At 42.2% G+C, this 19,380-nt stretch overlaps 1 protein-coding gene across 7 annotated transcripts in view; it reads right to left on the bottom strand.

Annotated features, from left to right (window-relative positions):
- The window catches only part of PITPNM3 (PITPNM family member 3), a 357,638-nt gene that overhangs the window by 51,924 nt on the left and 286,334 nt on the right, over window positions 1–19,380 (bottom strand). For all 7 annotated transcript variants that reach the window (XR_013634779.1, XM_073315263.2, XM_073315260.2 and 4 more), the window contains 3 exons: window positions 11,922–12,103; window positions 8,371–8,543; window positions 1,190–1,360 (listed from right to left, as the gene is read on the bottom strand). Coding sequence is in view for 6 of the 7 variants with exons in the window: in XM_073315263.2 (XP_073171364.1) it covers window positions 1,190–1,360; window positions 8,371–8,543; window positions 11,922–12,103 (526 nt within the window). In the remaining variant the exon portion in view is untranslated. The remainder of the gene's footprint in view (window positions 1–1,189; window positions 1,361–8,370; window positions 8,544–11,921; window positions 12,104–19,380) is intronic.

The raw sequence follows: 19,380 nt of genomic DNA on the forward strand, positions 1-19,380 counted from the left end.
CTCTGAGTCGCAAATGGCTTTTGAAATATCCTGCTGAGGCTTGAATTTATGTCTGGGGATTTGTAACCAAAAAAAAAAAAAGAGAGAGAATAAGTTGTGGGCAATTAATAGAGTTTTTGCACCATGTTATCAGTTAGAATGCTTCATCTCTGTGTGACTTTTTCCAACCTTATTTTCCATATAAAATTTTCACAAAGTAAAATATGGCACAATCCCTGCTCTCCACTTTTATTTTCCTCTGGATTCAGACACACACACACAGGAGATGCATTCTATCCACCCTGGCTAGATCATGGCAAGCTATCTAGGAAAAGAGCAATTGCACAAATTTACACTTTTTTTTTTTTTTGGTTTAGAGAAGAGATGGAAAATAGACAGACAATCTCTTAGGAGGTATGTGGGATGAGTCAGCCACAAATAATATAGCACAATGACATCTGAAATACCCATGTACATTTAGGTAAGTGTTTACTGGAAATGTACTTAACTGTTCTACCTACATAGGATTAGTGTTTTTAAAAAGGATTTTGCTCTGTTTTCTATAGCCAACCTAACTATTTTATAAAACTGGCTTTGGAGGACTCTTTCATAGTAAACGAGGCATTGTTCACATGCTATAAGTGAACCTAGGTGTTAATTCACACCACATTCCTCCTACGATGAATCTGAATCTCTGTTATATTTACTGTAGCCATGAGAGTTAGAGAGGAGGTCTGGTCAAAAACGTTCAGTCCAAATATTTTCCCTGATGCAAAATTGGGATTTTAACAAAAAGAAACAAAAACTGTTGCATCTACTCAAAAATTGATTTTTTCATCAAAATCCCCAAAATGTTTAGTTTTAGTATTTTTTTTTCATTTTTTTGTCAGCACTTTCCACACTATTAGAAATACTGAAGTAGGCAGACACCTAAGTTGCCGTAAGAGTATATGAAAGAGGGGGCTGTGAAGTGGCACAAAGACCGCAGAAAAGCATACACTTAGGAACCTTATGTCTTTCATTGCATCCCTTTGGGCTTATAACTACAGAGTAAAGCAATACCCCTCCTGCCCTAAAGTTATCTGACTATCAGTATGCTGGTTGTATTGGTATCTAAAATCCTCTTGAACAGCGTAGCTGAAGAGCTCAAGAGATTAATGGGGTAGGAGCGGTGAAATCCAAGCAATACAATATGAAATCTTTATCATACCTAATTGGTGTGATCTTCCATCTCCCAGTGGAAATCTCTGGTACCTTGGGACGTTAAATGGAGGCAAGAGGTGGAATTTTTTCTCCAACAGCGGCTCAAGCCTGGAGGCAGAGGGATCAGCAGAGTGAAAGAAACTGTACACTTGGCTGCAAGCTGGACGGACTTGGCAAACTGGAATGAAAGAGAGAGAGAGAGAGATCAGCATTGCATCTTTATGGGTTGCTCACGTATCTTTCGAGAGGTCTAGGTGGGGGTGTGATTAAATATACAGTCCCTTCAACTTCTACAAACAAACAATAGCCCAAACTACACACACAGTCAAAAGGCAGGAGATTCTTCAACTACATTGTTTCATGCTCCCTTGATGACAAAATGAGCTTTGCAGTAAGATAATTTTGCAAAGGGATAACAGTGAGAAATAGGCAACCTGCTGAGGCTAAGGCCAGCCTTTGAAATCAATGGAAGCCAGAAAGTCAATAAAGTTTTAAAACCTTCTAAATATATTATCGAACATTGCACCTACAAAAGCATGAGGCATCCTCTGCTTGGAATGTCTGACGGCAAAACTATTTGATGGGAACATTAAATCAGGAGGATTGAAATGGAGATGAAAGCTGGAGTGGGTATGTGAAGCAAGGCAGCTTCAGAAGTCAATTTCTTGAAGTTAATGCATAAAATGAAACTGCACACATTAAAACAGGAGAGCATGGCTTGTAATATTTGCTAGAGAGAGGCAGCTAATGAGAAATTCAGACAGCAATTGTAAAGGGATGTTTGAAAATCACCCGCTCGCTCAGCTAATGAGGCACTCTTTCAATCTGATATACAGCACTGAGATAGAGACATCTCTTGTACTCAAATGGGTGATCATAGAAGGCTGCTGGGGTCTGTAAACCAGCAGGTGCAGTCACTTCCCAGCTAACCAAACTGCGTTTGGATCACTGTGAATCTCTCCAGTGTTAGCAGATCAATCCATTATGGGCTAATTATGCTAATAGACTTAGTATATTACAGCAGCACAAATATGTTACAACAGTCAATTCATTAACTGTAGGAGTAAAGAACTGATTAAAGTACTTATAAACAGATGTTTGGGAATATTATGCCTGCTCCCATTGAACTCCATATGAGCAGGATCAGTCCCTTAATGTTTTCCAAACTGCTGTGCAATATAATAATCTCTCAAATCTTTTCTATTACAGTTTATTACTGTTCTCTTGCACTGATCCTATAAAACTGATAACCTGCATGGTGCTTTTCTTTAAAGCTCAGTTGTTTGTGCAACATTATTCTTGATCATCATCTAAGTGCTGGTATTGTAAACACCATGGGGGGGGGGAATTGTTTTGGGGCACTCCATCACCCATCATCTTTAATGTATGTATTGTCACAACACACTTGGGAGGCAGGGAAGTGCCATTATCTCCATTGGATACATGGGGAACTGAAGCACAGAGGCAAAGACCCAGATCCTCAAAGGTATTCAGGCCCTTAACTCCCTCAGTGACTTTCCCTAGGTCACACAAGGAGTCTGTAATGGAGTTGGTACTTAAACCCAGGTCCCCAAATCCCAGGCTAGCATCCTGATCACTGGACCATCTCACCTCACCTCACCTCACCTCACCTCAATAGTCAAGATGAAAGATTCCCACACTCCCCCTTCCTTCTGAAAGGATTCCCAATGAAACAGGGCAGTGGTTTTCAACCTTCTCTGAACTGTGACTCCATCTTACAGCAGAATATTGTTTCCCTCACCCCCCCAGTCTGGGACACATCTTCCAGAAAAAGAATGAAATTAGGGCTGAGAAGCTGGCCCCATGTTTCAGAAATAGGTGTTAGGCTGCTTTTACCTGGAGGGGGAAACCCATATGCCAGAGTGATTATTAACTTGAGAACTACTCTGACAGAATCCACTTAAACTCAATTACTCTGTGTTGCAGGGTTTTCTGATGGAGTTGGTCTTAGGAGCCCTCTCCTCAGGACAACAGGCTCAAATTAAAGAAGGAAATAAAAACAACACATGGGTTCATTGTCATTCTCCACAGTTTCATATGGTGACAGCTGACATGTTCAGCCAGCCGCTGGATAAAACGTGATGTACTTTGGTTCAGGCACTGCATATTCCTCAGCCATGTGTGCTCTTTGGGAGAGGAATGGAAGAGTTAAGTTGGAAAACACTGAAGCTTGACAGGCTTTGTAAGCCCCCTTGCTGATATGTGGCTTTGAAAATCCATGCCATATAAGCTGCAAGTCTAATTGGCACTTAGGGCCAAATGATGGTACCAGTGAAGACAATGGTGCCATGATCTGACCCTTCAAGAATCCCCATGACTATCAATATGATGGCACTGCCCCAGGCAGACTGTAGCAATAGCTTATAGTAATATTCACTTTATACAGGCAGGATGTTGTGCCAGGAACAGAAAGGCAGAATGTTCAGACATACTCAGTGGGCTCCCCATCAGTTCCCAGGGTAATGAGAAAATACATTTTTCAGTGTTCTTGCCAAGAACGGGCTGTTAAAAATGATCACTCATGAAGGTTTCAGTTCACAAAGGTGTCTAAGGAAAAGCATGTCCGCTGTTAGGCATTGACCTCCCGGAGCTGGGGCCCAAGTGCTGAAACTATGTCTAAACTGCAACCAGCACCGATCAACTGTACTTCCTAAATTAGACCACATTCAATGTAAACCAGATTTCTGTTCTGTAAACAGCCAAACCACGTGACCTCAAATTAGCCATCAAAGCATCGCCTTTCCAGTTAGCCTCTGGTTAGACAGATGCAGTTGACTGCAGCCCTAAAAGGCAGGCACATATTCAGCCTATGGGGTTGGGCATGCAAGTCAGGTAGGTGGCCACCACCCTATGGCTGCCTCTACATTTGGAATTCACAGAAATGGGTAGGCATCTACTTTATAGGTGAATCCACTGCATGGGCAGAAGCCAGCAGGCAACGGCCACTACTAACAAATTTGCCCCAGACAGGCATCTCCATGAGTGAGAGTGTTGGGTGCAAGGAGTAGTAGCTCATGGATTCATTGACAAATTTCTAAAATACAGTGTCGGCTTTAAGATCACTCCTTTCTTTTAATGACCTCTCTAGTTCATCTAGAGGATAAAACCCTATTCTCCTGAGTTGTATGTCATGGAGATGCAGATACTGTGCTCTGGGACTATCCTTCCCTCAATGTTTGATCAAGGTCTGGCAAGCTGGGATCTTTTCTGTCACTGTGAATTGCATTATGCATCACATTCCACATTCACTGACTCACTCTGGGGGTGGTGGAACATTTGTTTCATTCAGGTGGTTTCTTGTCATTTAATTGTCATTAAAAGTCTTCTTTGGGGTCTTTCAGTCAAACTTTGGCCCTTCCCGGGCCCACTTTGTGACCTGTCTGGTTTATGATCTGTGTCTAATGCCATGTTTCCCAGGTATGGGGAGTCCAAAACCTGCTCTGATGTCTGCTGCATGTTGTTTATTCTAGCAGGAAGTTATCTGAGCATCAAACAATTGGGGGGTGGGAGGAGATAATCAGAGTGTTTGCTTCAGATACTCTTTCTCCCTTCCCATTAGCACCTGAATATGGGCTACTCATTAGCCTATCCGGTGTTTTATGTATTATTCATTGCATATCATTTGCCTATATTACTAAAATGTAACTGAATTTGTAACCTTAACTGATATGTTCTAGGTCTGTTTCCTCTGTCCATTTTTTGTGCCCCCTGTGTGAACGTTTAAGGGCGTATAACTGGATTGTAAGGACTAATAAGTACTTATAAAATGGCTGCTGTGTTTCTATAATTGCCATTTTTGGGTCTTTTTTTAAAAAATTGTAGTTCTTTGAACATTTTCAAAGCTAAAACTCACTGCAAAGCTTTCACTGTTCTTAAGAGATTGTCTGGAGTGCTTCAAATAGAGGATCCAGTAGTAAACTGTGCTAGTCCCTACTGAGTTTCTGGTCACTGGCATTATTTTGGGAAGACCATGAGATGTATCCATTTCAGCAGTTCTGTGGACTGAGTTCCGAATACTTAACTAGCTAAAATAATTGGTCAGGTTTAGATGAAAAAAGTTACCCATAAAGCTCTGAGGCCAGGGTCTGCATGCTCAGAAGAGTGTGAGTGCTAGAGAATATCAAACGTTGGGAAAGCTTTGATGGACTAGAAAACCATGAATGAGGAACATAGAAGGTGGAAGAGTATGAAATTGAGCTGTAAATGATTAGTGATTTATAGGACGAGAATTGTGACTAGACAACTGGAAGAGCAAAGAAAGAACTGCAGGAGAGGACATTAAAAATTGCCATGGAGTGTCAGGGGAATGTTGGATGAGGGGGAAAATAGAATACCCCTAGAAAGGACAGCAAAATATGGAACCTAGGTTCACTTTTTAGCTAGATTCCTGCTACCACAGAAGAAAAATCAACATTCAAAGCTATGATGCCTAAGCATATGACAGATGTTATATATATTCTGTATGTCTACATTATACAGCATCCCATTACACCATGCGGTCCTATTTGCAGCAGGAAACACACAATCCATTGGGCAAATTTTCCTTTGCCTGTGGACTCATAAAACGTTTCATTTTAGTAATTAGTAAAAACACAAAATAAAACTTTAAATCAAAAACAAAAGGACGTCTAGCCTTATATTTATCACGTTTTCTGCTCTCTACCTCTCATCTCAATGAGGAGTGACTGACTCCACCACCTTACTAATTTCAGTCATATGTATGACAGGAGCCTTCTGGTCACACATTTTCCTTTTGGCAGCACGATTCAATTTTTTTGCCCCCTTATGGAATTCTCCTAACCAGAACCTCCCTCTGAGGACTGACAACACTTCACGTTGCACATAGACTGCTCGTGCTGGAAATGTCTTTGAAATACTGGTCAGAAAGGTTGCTCTCAAAAGCAGCTCCCTGCAGGATATTTGAGGGAGGACGGAAGTGAGGGCTAATGGGAAGAAATAATTTATAATAGTTCAGAATGCTGTTAATTTAGCAGCATGTTGCTGCTCAGTATCGCAGAGTGCCTGAAGCGATGAAGGTTGCACTGTTCCAGCATTGTACTCGGATAGTGAGGAGAGAATGACTGAAGGCAAGAGAGATTAGAAGACTATGCCCCCGATCCAGAAAAGCATCTAAGCACCCGTGTAGCCCCACTGAAGACAATAGGACGACTCACGGGCTTCAAGTTAAGCAGCATCTTAAGTACATTGCTGGATTGGGCCTTCACCAATAAAAACTGGGGCATTGAAAGTACAAATATCAGATTGGTAGTAAACACGCAGGTTGCAATAGAAAGATCTTTGTGGTTTCTATATTTTGCTACTGCAATAGCTCGGTAGGTAGTATGGGTGGCCAGAAAACAACTCCATTTCATGAAACATGGAGGTTTTGAAATTTGTTTTCATTCTGATGAAGAACAAAACCAAGACCTTTGGAAAACTGTTGTGAAAAAAACACAAAAAGAGAAAGAGAGGGCGAGGCCCACCCCAGAGTAGCCAATAGCCGGATAGTCAAGGCACTGACTTGGAATGTAGCATGTGCTCTCTCTCTCTCTCTAAAAAAAGAAAAGGAGTACTTGTGGCACCTTAGAGACTAACCAATTTATTTGCACATAAGCATAAGCTGTAGCTCCCGAAAGCTTATGCTCAAATAAATTGGTTAGTCTCTAAGGTGCCACATGTACTCCTTTTCTTTTTGTGAATACAGACTAACACAGCCGTTACTCTGAAATCTTTCTCTAAATTCCATCTTTCACCCGAGAAACTTTCCCAATGAAATTTTCATTTTAAATTACACATTACTGCAAAACATTTCACTGTGGCTGAAACTACAGTTTTTGATGGCAAAAGGTTCAATTGGAAACTTTTTGAGCAGCTGTAATGGACAGTCAATAGGAGCTTCTTTTATGTATCTCAGCTATTTGTTGTAGGTTTAAACAAACCAGAAATTAACCCTGAAGACCATCTAGCTATACATTCATCTACCACATATTACTGCATGTTCTCACATTTGTCACCTGCCACAGAGCTCGGACACATTATTTCCCACATCACAGCACAGAGGTGTTATACTAACAGAACCTGACACAGCACGAAGATTCAAAGGATACAACTTGTCTTTTAAGAAAATGGGGTGAGTCACCAGAAATAGTATAAATATCCCAGTGTGCATTAAAAAAAATTGTGTTTTTTTTTGTTTTTGTTTTTTTTTTTTACTTTACTGGGCATTAAGCCATCACTAAAGAGGAAAAAGAGGTTTTTGACTGTTAAAAAAAAGACCCAGATTCATCCAAATGCCACCTGGAATAATGGGTACAAATCACATGGAAGTCTCTGGGCCAAATTCAGAGGTGATTTTTTTGGGCACTTTTTCAGGGACTGTTCCTACAATTATACTTATGTACATGCTTGTAGCAGTATGACATTGAAATGCATAGCCAGCAGTGATATGAGTTACACATGAGGTGTGAATGGGTCAGAAAACAGGTGTAAATGGTATAGTACCCTAACATGGCCCAGTTGTACAAAATGAGTGCAGCTTACATGCCAAGAAAACAAAAACAGGTGTGTACAGTCCAAAAAGCAAATCGAGAGGAGGGTGTAAGATTAAGCAAGGTGGCTACAATTTATACTTGCACCATTTCTCAGCACTTCTGGGCCCAGTCAGTTTGAGCTCACTTATACCAGGGGCTGAATTTGCTCCCCATGGAAAGCTAAAATGATGTTAGTTATATTTTAAAGCCACATTCTGCTTAGTTGCACTGGGTTCATTAAAATTACTCTGAATTTACATTGGTATATAGTAGAGCAGCATATGGACCATTGGTTACACATACTGTATACCAAAACAGTGCAAGTTTCACTGCTTAAGACGGCATTTACACAAGGTTGCCAAGCCTCCAGGATTGTCCTGGGGTCTCCAGGAATTAAAAATTAATCTTTAATTTAAAATTATGTCATGTGATGAAACCTCCAGAAATACGTCCAACCAAAATTGGCAACCCTACATTTACATCACTGCTGAATTGGAACCTTTAGCATGCTGGTCCATTACAGGTAGGAATTCATCAGCTGTCTCATCTCTAATTTTGCTTAATGGAACAGTGCGTACCTCTCTTTGCCCGTATTGGGCATTAAGCAGCCAGTATTCTAACCTCGAAGAGCACTTACCATCCAGTCCAGGCAGAACAGTACTCCTCATGGCCAGTACTAAGCCAAGCGGTGATCCAAACAGGAAGAAATCTGAAACTTCAAATTCAAACCGTCCCAGGTTTACTTCCGAGAGACTGGAGCTGCTCATAGGAGGAAAGTCTGCATCGTTCTTCATAACACTCGCATGGATACTGAACAAGGAAAATGGATTGACTTAACAACAATAAACCAGGGGTCCCTTTCCATCTTGCTATGCAAAGGCTCTACTTCAAAGAGGGGCTGCTTAGAAAACTCCAGTCTCGGTCTGTAGGTCCAAACTTTCTGCTTTAATAATGAGACACTCATACAGCAGAGCCAAGCCCTAACCATAATGGCTTCCCATTCTCTCTGTTACAGTCATCTGGAATATTTTATTTTCTGATGCAGATACATAATAAATTTGCTACCGTTAAAGATCAGTAATTCCCTGCAGTTAAAATACTTGGCATAGGAGACAGCTGTGTGGGCATTGTATGACTCAGGACTACCCCCCCCCCCCCGAAAATGATAATTAGAGCAGGAATTCACTGAAAAAGTGTTTGCTGCAAATTGTAATGGACCCAAGTTGTGTAAGAATATGACTCAACAATGTCATTGTACATGAGAGTTTTTGGTGTTACAAGGATCTTCATGTCCATGAGGGTTTCTCTGACTTTTCACCCCCACTTTGCAGCTATCTACTTAATAATAAGCAGCAGTCTAGCTTCTCATCTGCATTGCAAAGTGATTTACAAACTTTATATTAACCCTCAAACCACCAACAGTTGAGGTAGGTAAGTATCGTTATCCCCTTTTTTAGAGAAAATGGATTCTCTACTGACTAGCATCTTACTTCACTATTCACGTCTGTGCAAAGCTGGTGTAAAATGCTCCCAAATCAGAATGGTGGTGTGCCAGGCCCAGAGAAGTGAAGAGTTTAATTTTAAGAGATGCAGGACATTCTGAATTCCAATGAAGTTCTGGGTGCTTATCAACTTTTGAAAATCAGGCCTCAAATTATTTACCATAGACCTCACACCATGTCAGAGGCTCAGCCAGGATTAGAAGTCAGGAGTCCCGGGCTCACTGTCCTGTGTTCAGAGTAAAAGACCAGGCCTTTCTGACAACCTGAGAACTTAATGGTACCGTCTTGAGCCCTTCAATGTTGTACCTGATCTTCTCACTTAGACGATATAAGACACTTTGAACCCAAACCACTAGGGACAGAGTTTAGCCCCTACAGTGCCCCCGAGTTTACAGTCATGCAGAATAGAATGAATCCAGGAGTCAAACTCATCTTCTGCTTGGGCACTGCAGAGTTACCACTCCATCCCTACGTTGCATTATTGGCCCCATGTCGCGTCATTGCTACACTACAAGATAAGAGAAGCTAGCACAAAGTAGCCAAGACAAACATGTCAAAGTATACAGAACAAGTTTCCATGCTTAGGAGGTATCGTAGTCATATCATTATCCAAAATGGGATAAGATCTCTAAATTAAAAAACAACAACAATTGTTAATAATCCTACATGGAACTGATATGTAAAAAACTGAAACTTTTTAAATTGCTGTACATGCTGGGGAACACAGATCTCAGAATATTTTTCATCCTCAATCTGTGCATTTCCAGCTATTTCCATGCTACCTTGCAATAGATTTGTGCAAACCTGGTGCTTGAAGAGTCAGAAATCTGAGTGGGGTGTAAAATTTTCAGGGGGAGGTTAAGCATAGGCAAAAATGTACTTGTAAGTGTAGCAGTTTTCAGTTTAAAACAATTGTAAATACCTAGAAACTGAAACGCGGAAGGTTTAAGGAGGGTTGTTGTGCTGCTTTTTTTATTATCTTGTTTTCCCCATGAGTATGAAATACATTTCTCTTAAGAACCTTTCTCTTTACTACACTTCTGCCAATACCCACCTCTCCATCCAAGCTAAAAAAAATCCAGATTCTACTATTTAAATCAACCAGATTAGGCAAAAATTATAAAAAAGGATCATTCAGAACTACTTGCTCACTTAACATTATTAATGCTAATCAAATGAGTCTCTGTCTTCACATTTCAAACTCTATTATGTTCCCTTTCCTATTTCTCTGAACTAATAAATCTCTAGGAGTGTAGCACTGTCTGCTTTTGATGAACAAAGATTGAAGTTCAAATGCTTGTCATTAGAACACAGGCATACACTGTTATTTCTATCTTGATTTTTTTAAAAATAAAAAGATGGGCTTTTTTTTCTTTTGTGAAAACATAAATAATGTACTTTGGGGGGTGAGGGGGATTTTCTTTTATATATTTATTTTGCAACTAACATGCACCTATAGTCTATCAGTATTAGGAAAAGAAGAGTGCCAATATTTTGATGTGTCAATTTGTAAGCAAGAGAGATCAGACGCCAAAACCTGATGAATTAGTTCAGTTGAGCCAGATTGTATAATAAATGGGTTGAATGGAGAGTTCAGATTAGATAGCCTGGGAGTTTCTTGCTGCTACACAGGGAGCTAAAAGTGATGGACTAGAATTCTTGACAAATTCTCTGACACAGACAAATGGAAAAAGACACATTGTTTTCTTGAAGCAGGAAGGTACTTTAAAATGTAAGGACCTGGTATCCAAAAAGGAACAGCAGCACATTGATGTGAAAACCAAACAGAATAATCAAGAAAACCAAAGCAAAGAATGCATTGACTGCAGCCAAAGAGATAGAATAAAATTACCTTGAGCTATTACTGACAAAACAGGCAGGCTGGAGTACAGCACTGTGGCAAGTCTGCATTGTACCTGAGCTCTCACAGAACTGAAACTTGGGAGCACACAATGGGGCTTTTCTCTCTATTGGCATCACCCCCAATGAAATAAAGGAAGAAAGAACAAACAGAAAGAAAAAATAAAGCACAAAGGATACAGATACTAAAGCAAGCAGTCAAACTAGGTAGGTAAAGACAGAGAGAGAGACAGACAAAGGAAATGATGAACCTCCCATGCTAGATATATTGTTAAAAGGTTTCTTTTTTAGGATTTAGGGAAGCTAAGTAAGTTTCCTTTAAAAAGATTACTTTTTATTAATTTAAATTGAAGATTTATGGAGGTTTTCAAAAAAGCCTGAATAGTTTGTAGACAGCTGAGAGCACCAAAAATCAATTTCCTAATTCTCTGGAGAATCATGCAAAGCCTCTAATGAAAGTCAGATGGGGCTAAATAATAGTAATAAAAAAAAAACTTCCAAAAAAATGCCAAGTCTATTTGATTTGACTTGTGAGAGGTGCATTATAAAAACTGGGATTTTTTGCATTCAGTTTCTGCATTCAAAATTCACACGAGTCAACAAAAGTTGAATTAAAAAATACGCTGAGTGGGTCCAGATCAATGCCCCACACCCCAAAAATTAAATATCTACATTTTTCCGGAGTAGCTTGCAAAGGCTTAAACTAAGTCTGCAGCAACATATTATGTGGGTTATATAAATGATGCCATTACTCTCACATTGCCTGTATTAATACTCCACATTCAATTGTAATCCTATTGCTTTTACTGAATTAAGGACTAGTTACCTCGACAGAAAAGCATGGTGTTGGGAAATAGTGTCACAGTCATAAGTGGACGAGTCGCTCTGTTTCCTTGGCAATGGTTGCCTTGGTGCCTCATCCTCCATGATTCCCGAAATGTCAATATTACTTTTGCTTAGGCGTTTGCTGCCACCCAGACTGGAATCCTCTGCTAAAAGGGGATTATCCTTTAAAGAATGAACAAAGCAAAAGGGAGGTTAAAAAAGCGACCAAAATAAAACACAGCTAATATGAAGCAGTTCTATTTGTATAGTTGTCTTGTATTAACCAACAGAGGGTGGAATTGTTAGCTGTCATCTCTACAAAGGTAAGAATAAGGAGGCTGAGAAACGACCTGATGTCTGTCTTAGCTGTGTGTCATGCAAACTGGGGGGAGGGTCACTTGTATGACAACTTTAACCCTGGTAACTCCCTTCTGGGTTTGGGGCCCTATCCAAAGTCCAGATCCCATTGACTTCAGTGGTCCTTTGAGTGCCCTTTAAATAACAGACAGACATAAGCAGCCTTGATCCAAGTGTACAGAATGCATTGAAATACATTAACGGAATAGGCCTTCATGCCCCATGGATGCGATAGGTAGATGTAAAGTTAAAATAAAAACTTATTTGCTTAACATGAGCTTTTTGTGTGTTAATGTGGAGAACAATAGGGTCTCCGCTCAATTCTTATTACGCAACTCATCCTATTTTTAAATTTGCCTTTGAATCTCTTATCTGCATTGCAAATCAACATACAATCTTACAGTGAAACTCTCAGTTTCATAAGAATTATTAACAATCTTAACAGAAAAACAGTGAACTTCTCAAAGTCAAAATGCCTTTTGCCAAAATGCTTCCTGGCTGGATTTCTTTTACAGGTCCCTTTTGCAGCACTTTTTAACAAAGCAGCAATTCTGAACAGCAAAGGAATTATTGCTGTGGATAGCTCCTGAGTACTCCGTGAATCTCTCCTATTCCTGTTCATAAGATTTTTGTGAACAGACCACGATTATCTCAAATTGATTAGTTATTCAAAATTATTTGACTAATAACTTCTATGAAGAGATCTTGCGCTGTACCTTGTCTACAAGCAACCGAGTTGTGAATAGACAACGTATTTGTGATATAATAATTTGAAATTTGCTTTCCACAAATATGTTGCAATCTTTGCTTTGATTAAATGTTCCTTCCTGTAAATTAATTTATAAGAATGTTTATGGCTACCACACACAAAAGGTGTTGAGGGCACAGTGCGTGCACACACACACACATACACACACACACAGCAAAATCATTTATACCTCCTGCAATTCATTAACTTCAACAAGTTTTGGATAAAGCACTTAAAACATCTGATTGAATAATAAGCTTTTTAATAATTCTCATTGTCACATTATCTAAGCACTGTGAATATCATTAGAGAATATCAGGTTGCCAACTTTCAAAATTTTATCATGAGCCTTGTAATATTTTGTGTTAAAGCCCAAGACCCTAGAGTCATGTGAATATACAAAAATCTCAAATTTTGTTTGTTTAAAAATAAAGTTTCTAGTCCTCCTGGGTGCAGAGAGGCTTGAAAACGTGCAGCCTAAAATCTCCAAAATAGCTAAATTAATTTAAAAAAAAAAGCCAGAAGGCCAATCAATCCAATTTTTTAAAATCTCCTTATTTTTATGCCAATATCACATTTTTTTCTTAAGGGCTAGACTCAATTTTTGAATACATGGAGTTGGCAACACTGCAACACAAACGCACTTATTTCTATTTAATCCCACATCTGTTTTGCTGGCCTGGTTCTCAGCAATATTTAGACACTGCCTTGTGCTACCACTGAACTAGGTCAACAGAATGTTCAATAAAAGAATGACCAGTGGCACTGGAAGTTACGGGTCTCTTCAGTCTGTAGGAAATTGGCAGCAGTTCACGGTTGCCCACGGAGCATCATTAACACCTGTGTCCAGGTTTCTTCCGCTGGGTCACAAGGCAACCACTGTGAGATTACTAATGGCACAGTTTGATGATCTTAGAACAATACTGAGTGGAAAAACATCCAAACTCCTGCTGCAGGGCTGCCACCACCCTGGTTAAGTTGGCATTTCCATGTGTGTGTTTATTTACTGGATATCATGCTGCTGTTTGAGCTGGATCCTGTTCAGATGTGGTAGCTGTTTTCTTTAGTGACAAAAACTAATCTAAATCAACAGGGTACTGCAATTTTTGTTTTTTGTTTGTTTTTGTTACTCTACAGATTAGGAGGAAAAACCCCAGATCACCTAGTTTTTGGATTACATTGTATGTAGCTGCCAAAGCCCAGGCACTTCAGATGAGGTTTTGAGGAGGGAGGGGGTTGTATGGAAGGAATGAACAAGTCTGGATGGAGAAGGGATTAACTACTTAGTAACTTTCTTCTCTCTTATCTTCCACAAGTCAGTGAAGTTTTTAAGAGTGACCTCATTGAGGGCACAATCCTACCCCGTCTCTACACAACTGTCCCCTGCCCCTGATTTCCGTTCTCTGTCACACTGTTCCCCTCAAGGTCTTCCTGGGAACATAACGGGATAATGTTGAAATGTTTTCAGAATCATTGTTTACGGTTTATTACAGTGGAGGCCCCTGCTGAGATCAAGGCTACATTGTGCCGGGTGCTGTACTAACGCAATGACAGTAGTCCCTCTGCAAAGCATTTACAATCTAAATAGACAAGAGGTGGGAGAGAGGAAGTGCTACCAGCTCTGTTTTCCAGATGCAGAACTGAGGCTCAGAGAGATTAACCCCTGGTCTAAACTACGGGGTTAGGTCGAATTTAGCCGCGTTAGGTGGAATTTTAAAAAGAATGCGTCTACACAACCCAGCCCATTCCGTCGACCTAAAGGGCTCTTAAAATAGACTTCTGTACTCCTCTCCGGCGAGGGGAGTAGCGCTAAAATCGACATTGCTAGGTCGAATTTGGGGTAGTGCAGATGCAATCTGAGAGTATTGGCCTCTGGGAGCTATCCCAGAGTGCTCCAATCTGACTGCTCTGGACAGCGGTTTGAACTCCGATGCACTAGCCAGGTACACAGGAAAAGCCCAGGGAGATTTTGGATTTCATTTCCTGTTTGGTCAGCGTGGCGAGCTCAGCAGCACAGGTGACCATGCAGTTCCCCCAGAATCGCAAACGAGCTCCAGCATGGACCGAAAGGGAGACACTGGATCTGCTGTATGGGGAGAAGAATCTGTGCAGGACGAATGCCGATCAAAAAGAAGAAATGCTAATATATATGCCAAAATCGCACAGGGCATGGTGGAGAGAGGCTACACCAGGACACACAGCAGTGCCGCGTGACAGTTAAGGAGCTCAGGCAAGCCTATCAAAAGACAAATGAGGCAAACGGTTGCTCCGGGTCAGAGCCCCATACATGCCGCTTCTATGATCAGCTGCATGGCATTCTAGGGGGGGACCCTACCACTACCTCATCACTGTCTGTGGACATTTGCAAGGGGGGAGTCTCATGCAACAGGGAAGATTTTGTGGATGAGGAAGGAGGAGGAGGAGAATGCACAGCAGGCAAGCGGTGAATCCGTTCTCCCCGGCAGCCAGGACCTTTTCATCACCCTGCAGCCAATACCCTCCCAAGGCGGGATCCCTGACCCTGAAGCCGAAGAAGGCAGCTCTGGTGAGTGCACATTTGTAACTACAGTAGAGGGTTTAAAAGCAATAGTGTTTAATGTTTGATTTGCCCTGAAGAATTGGGATGCATTCGTGGCCAGTACAGCTACTGGAAAAGTCTGTTGACGTGTCTGGGGATGGAGCGGGAATCCTCCAGGGACATCTCCATGAAGCTCTCCTAGAGGTACTCTGAAAGCCTTTGCAGAAGGTTTCTGGGGCGGGCTGCCTTATTTCATCCTCCACAGTAGGCCCTGTTACCACGCCAAGCCAGTAGCAAGTAGTCTGGAATCATTGCAGCACAAGCATGGCAGCGAATGGTCCTGGGTCTTGGTCACATTCAAGCAACATTCGGTCTTTATCCTTCTGTGTTAGCCTCAGGAGAGTGATACAAAAATTCTCCCATTTCAACCAGGTGACCATGAATTATAAGGGAACAATAAAAGGACCCCGTTCATGCTGGGTTGTTTGCGCTTGGCTAAAAGGGTTCACACCAGAGAATAGCCATGCAGTGGTGGGAAGGGTGAAGGGCTCATCCCAGAGAATAGCCATGCGGTGGGGTATGGGGAGGTGTGTGCTGCACATCCACCCGAAAACCGCAGCTCCTCCTTTTAAATGTGAAACCCAACCGGCATTGCTTGCTATGGGAAAGGACGGTGCTGGAGTTTGAAATCATTCCCACATGTTATGAAGGCGGAAGAAGCCAACCCCGCATACCAAAAGGCTGACCATGGCAGCCTGGAAACCAAATTCTGTTGCCCAGCTGTGTGTGATGTATCACCATACCGGCAGGCACTCACCATAAAAGGCAAAATGCGACCTTGTACCTAAAGCACATGTGCTGTCTGCTGTGAATTGCTTGATTCACTGTGAAATTCACTGTGAAATTCACTTTTGTTCTCAGAAATGCATCATCCTAAATTTTACTCTCCCTTTTATCTCCCCCAGGTGCAAATGTTTCTATGCTCCCCCTATCATCTCCGTCCCTGAGGTTATTGCAGATTAGAAGATGAAAAAAACCGCACTCACGATGACATGTTTTCCGGGCTCATGCAGTCCTCCTGCACTGATAGGGCACAGCTTATTGCATGAAGGCATTCAGTGGCAGAGGCCAGGAAAGCATTAAGTGAGTGTGAAGAGCAGAGGCAGGAGGCAATGCTGAGGCTAATGCAGGAGCAAATGGACATGATGAAGCATCTGTTGGAGTTGCAGGAAAGCCAACAAGAGCACAGCGCCCACTCCCCCCACCCCCCCGCTGCATCCATTGCATAACCGCCTGCCCTCCTCCCCAAGTTCCATATCCTCCTTACCCAGATGCCCAAGAATGCAGGGGGGGTGGGGAGGGGAGGCTCCGGGCACGCAGCCACTCCACTCCAGAGGATGGCCCAAGCAACAGAAGGCTGTCATTCAAACTGTTTTGATTTGTAGTGTGGCTACAATAAGCAATGTGGCCTTGTCATTCCCTCCTCCCAAACCCCACCCCACCCCACCCCACCCGGGCTACCTTGTCAGTTATCTCACTTTTTTTTTTGTAATTAAGAAAGAAAGAATGCATGGTTTCAAAACAATAGTTACTTTATTTCCTTTGCCAACTGTGATCAAAGGGGAGAGAGTGGTTGGCTTACAGGGAATTAAAATCAACAAAGGGGACAGGTTTGCAGCAAGGAGAAACACACACAGCTGTCACACTATAGCCTGGCCAGTCATGAAACTGGTTTTCAAAGCCTCTCTGATGTGCAGCGCACCCAGCTGTGCTCTTCTAATTGCCCTGGTATCTGGCTGCTCAAAATCAGTTGCCAGACGATTTGCCTCAACCTCCCACCCCACCATAAACGTCTCCCCCTTACTCTCACAGATATTATGGAGCAAGCAGCAATAACAATCGGAATATTGGTTGTGCTGAGGTCTAACCTAGTCCACAAACAGTGCCAGTGAGCTTTTAAACGTCCAAAGGCACATTCTACCACCATTCTGCACATCTTCAGCCTATAGTTGAACTGCTCCTTACTACTGTCCAGGCTGCCTGTGTATGGCTTCATAAGCCATGGGAGCAAGGGGTAGGCTGGGTCCCCAAGGATAACTATTGGCATTTCAACATCCCCAATGGTAATTTTCTGGTCTGGGAAGTAAGTCCCTTCTTGCAACTGCTTGAACAGCCCAGAGTTCCTAAAGATGCGAGCGTCATGCACCTTTCCTGGCCACCCCACGTTGATGTCAGTGAAACATGCCTTGTGATCCACCAGTGCTTGCAGCCCCATTGAGAAGTACCCCTTGCAGTTTATATACTGGTTGGCAAGGTGGTTCAGTGCCAAGATAGGGATATGTGTTCCGTCTATCGCCCCACCACAGTTAGGGAATCCCATTGCAACAAAACCATCCGGTATGACCTACACATTTCTCAGAATCACTACCCTTGATAGCAGAACGTCAGTGATTGCATTGGCTACTTGGATCACAGCAGTCCCCACAGTAGACTTGCCCATTCCAAATTGATTCCCGACTGACTGGTAGCAGTCAGGCATTGCAAGCTTCCACAGAGCTATCACCACTCGCTTCTCAACTGTCAGGGCAGCTCCCATCTTGGAATTCCTGCGCTTCAGGGTGGGGGAAGCAACTCACAAAATTCAAGTAAAGTGGCCTTACGCATGCAAAAGTTTCGCAGCTACTGTAAATCATCCCAAACCTGCAACACTATGCGGTCCCACCAGTCTGTGCTTGTTTGCCGTGCCAAGAATTGGCGTTCCACTGTATCAACCAGCCCCACTGCTGCCATGACGTCCCAATTGCCAGAGCCCGTGTTTTCAGGAACGTCTGTGTCCGTGTCCTCATCACAATCGTCCTCATGTTGGCGTCTCTTAGCCTGGTTCTCTGCATACTCCAGGATCATAAGTGAGGTGTTCACAACGCTCACAACAGCAGCTGGTGAGCTGAGCGGGCTCCATGCTTGCCGTAGTATGGCGTATGCATGGATAACCCAGGAAAAAAGGTGCAAAACGATTGTCTGCCATTGCTTTCACAGACAGAGGGAGGGAGGGGTGACTGACGACACGTCCCCAAAACCACCCTCAATAATGTTTTTGCCTCATCAGGCATTGGGAGCTTAACCCAGAATTCCAATGGGCAGTGGAAACTGCGGGAACTCTGGGATAGCTACCCACAGTGCACCACTCCATAAGTCGATGCTAGCCACACTATTGAGGATGCACTCCACCGACTTAATGTGAGGACATACACAACTGACTGTATAAAATCGATTTCTAAAAATCGACTTCTGTAAAATTGACCTAATTTCGTAGTGTAGACATATCCTAAGAGACTTGCCACAATGTCTGTGGCAGAACTGGGAATTTGCCTCTAAATTTCTTGAACCACAAAGAGAAAGAAATTTTGAGTTAAGGAGTTCATAGCACTGAAGTCAAAACCTCTCTGACAAGGCAGTGCAGCCAAAATGGACCACAAAGCTGAGGCCATTATATGCCACAAGGAAAATGCTTTTCAGCAAGCATGTGGATAGGCCTATTATTGTTTCAAATCTGTATGTGAATCCATTGCGGGTGAATTATGCCAGATGCACAACCCTGCAGTGAACTCCTGTTTATCCCCAGAACATATACCACATGGTTAGCTTCATTGTAAACTTGCCCACACTCTCAAAAAGAGAGACTTCAACTCTGTCCTGGAGGGACCGCTAAGAGGGCAGCTTTGTCAACGTGTGCATTCAATAACTGGCCCTTCTGCTGAGATAGGCAAGCAAGGGAGCCCGGTAATACCCATTAGAAGGTTGGCTTTCATCATGTGGACAACCTGCCCAATGGGATTT

This window comes from Lepidochelys kempii, chromosome 17, assembly GCF_965140285.1.
Source record: "Lepidochelys kempii isolate rLepKem1 chromosome 17, rLepKem1.hap1, whole genome shotgun sequence".
Lineage (NCBI taxonomy): Eukaryota > Metazoa > Chordata > Testudines > Cheloniidae > Lepidochelys > Lepidochelys kempii.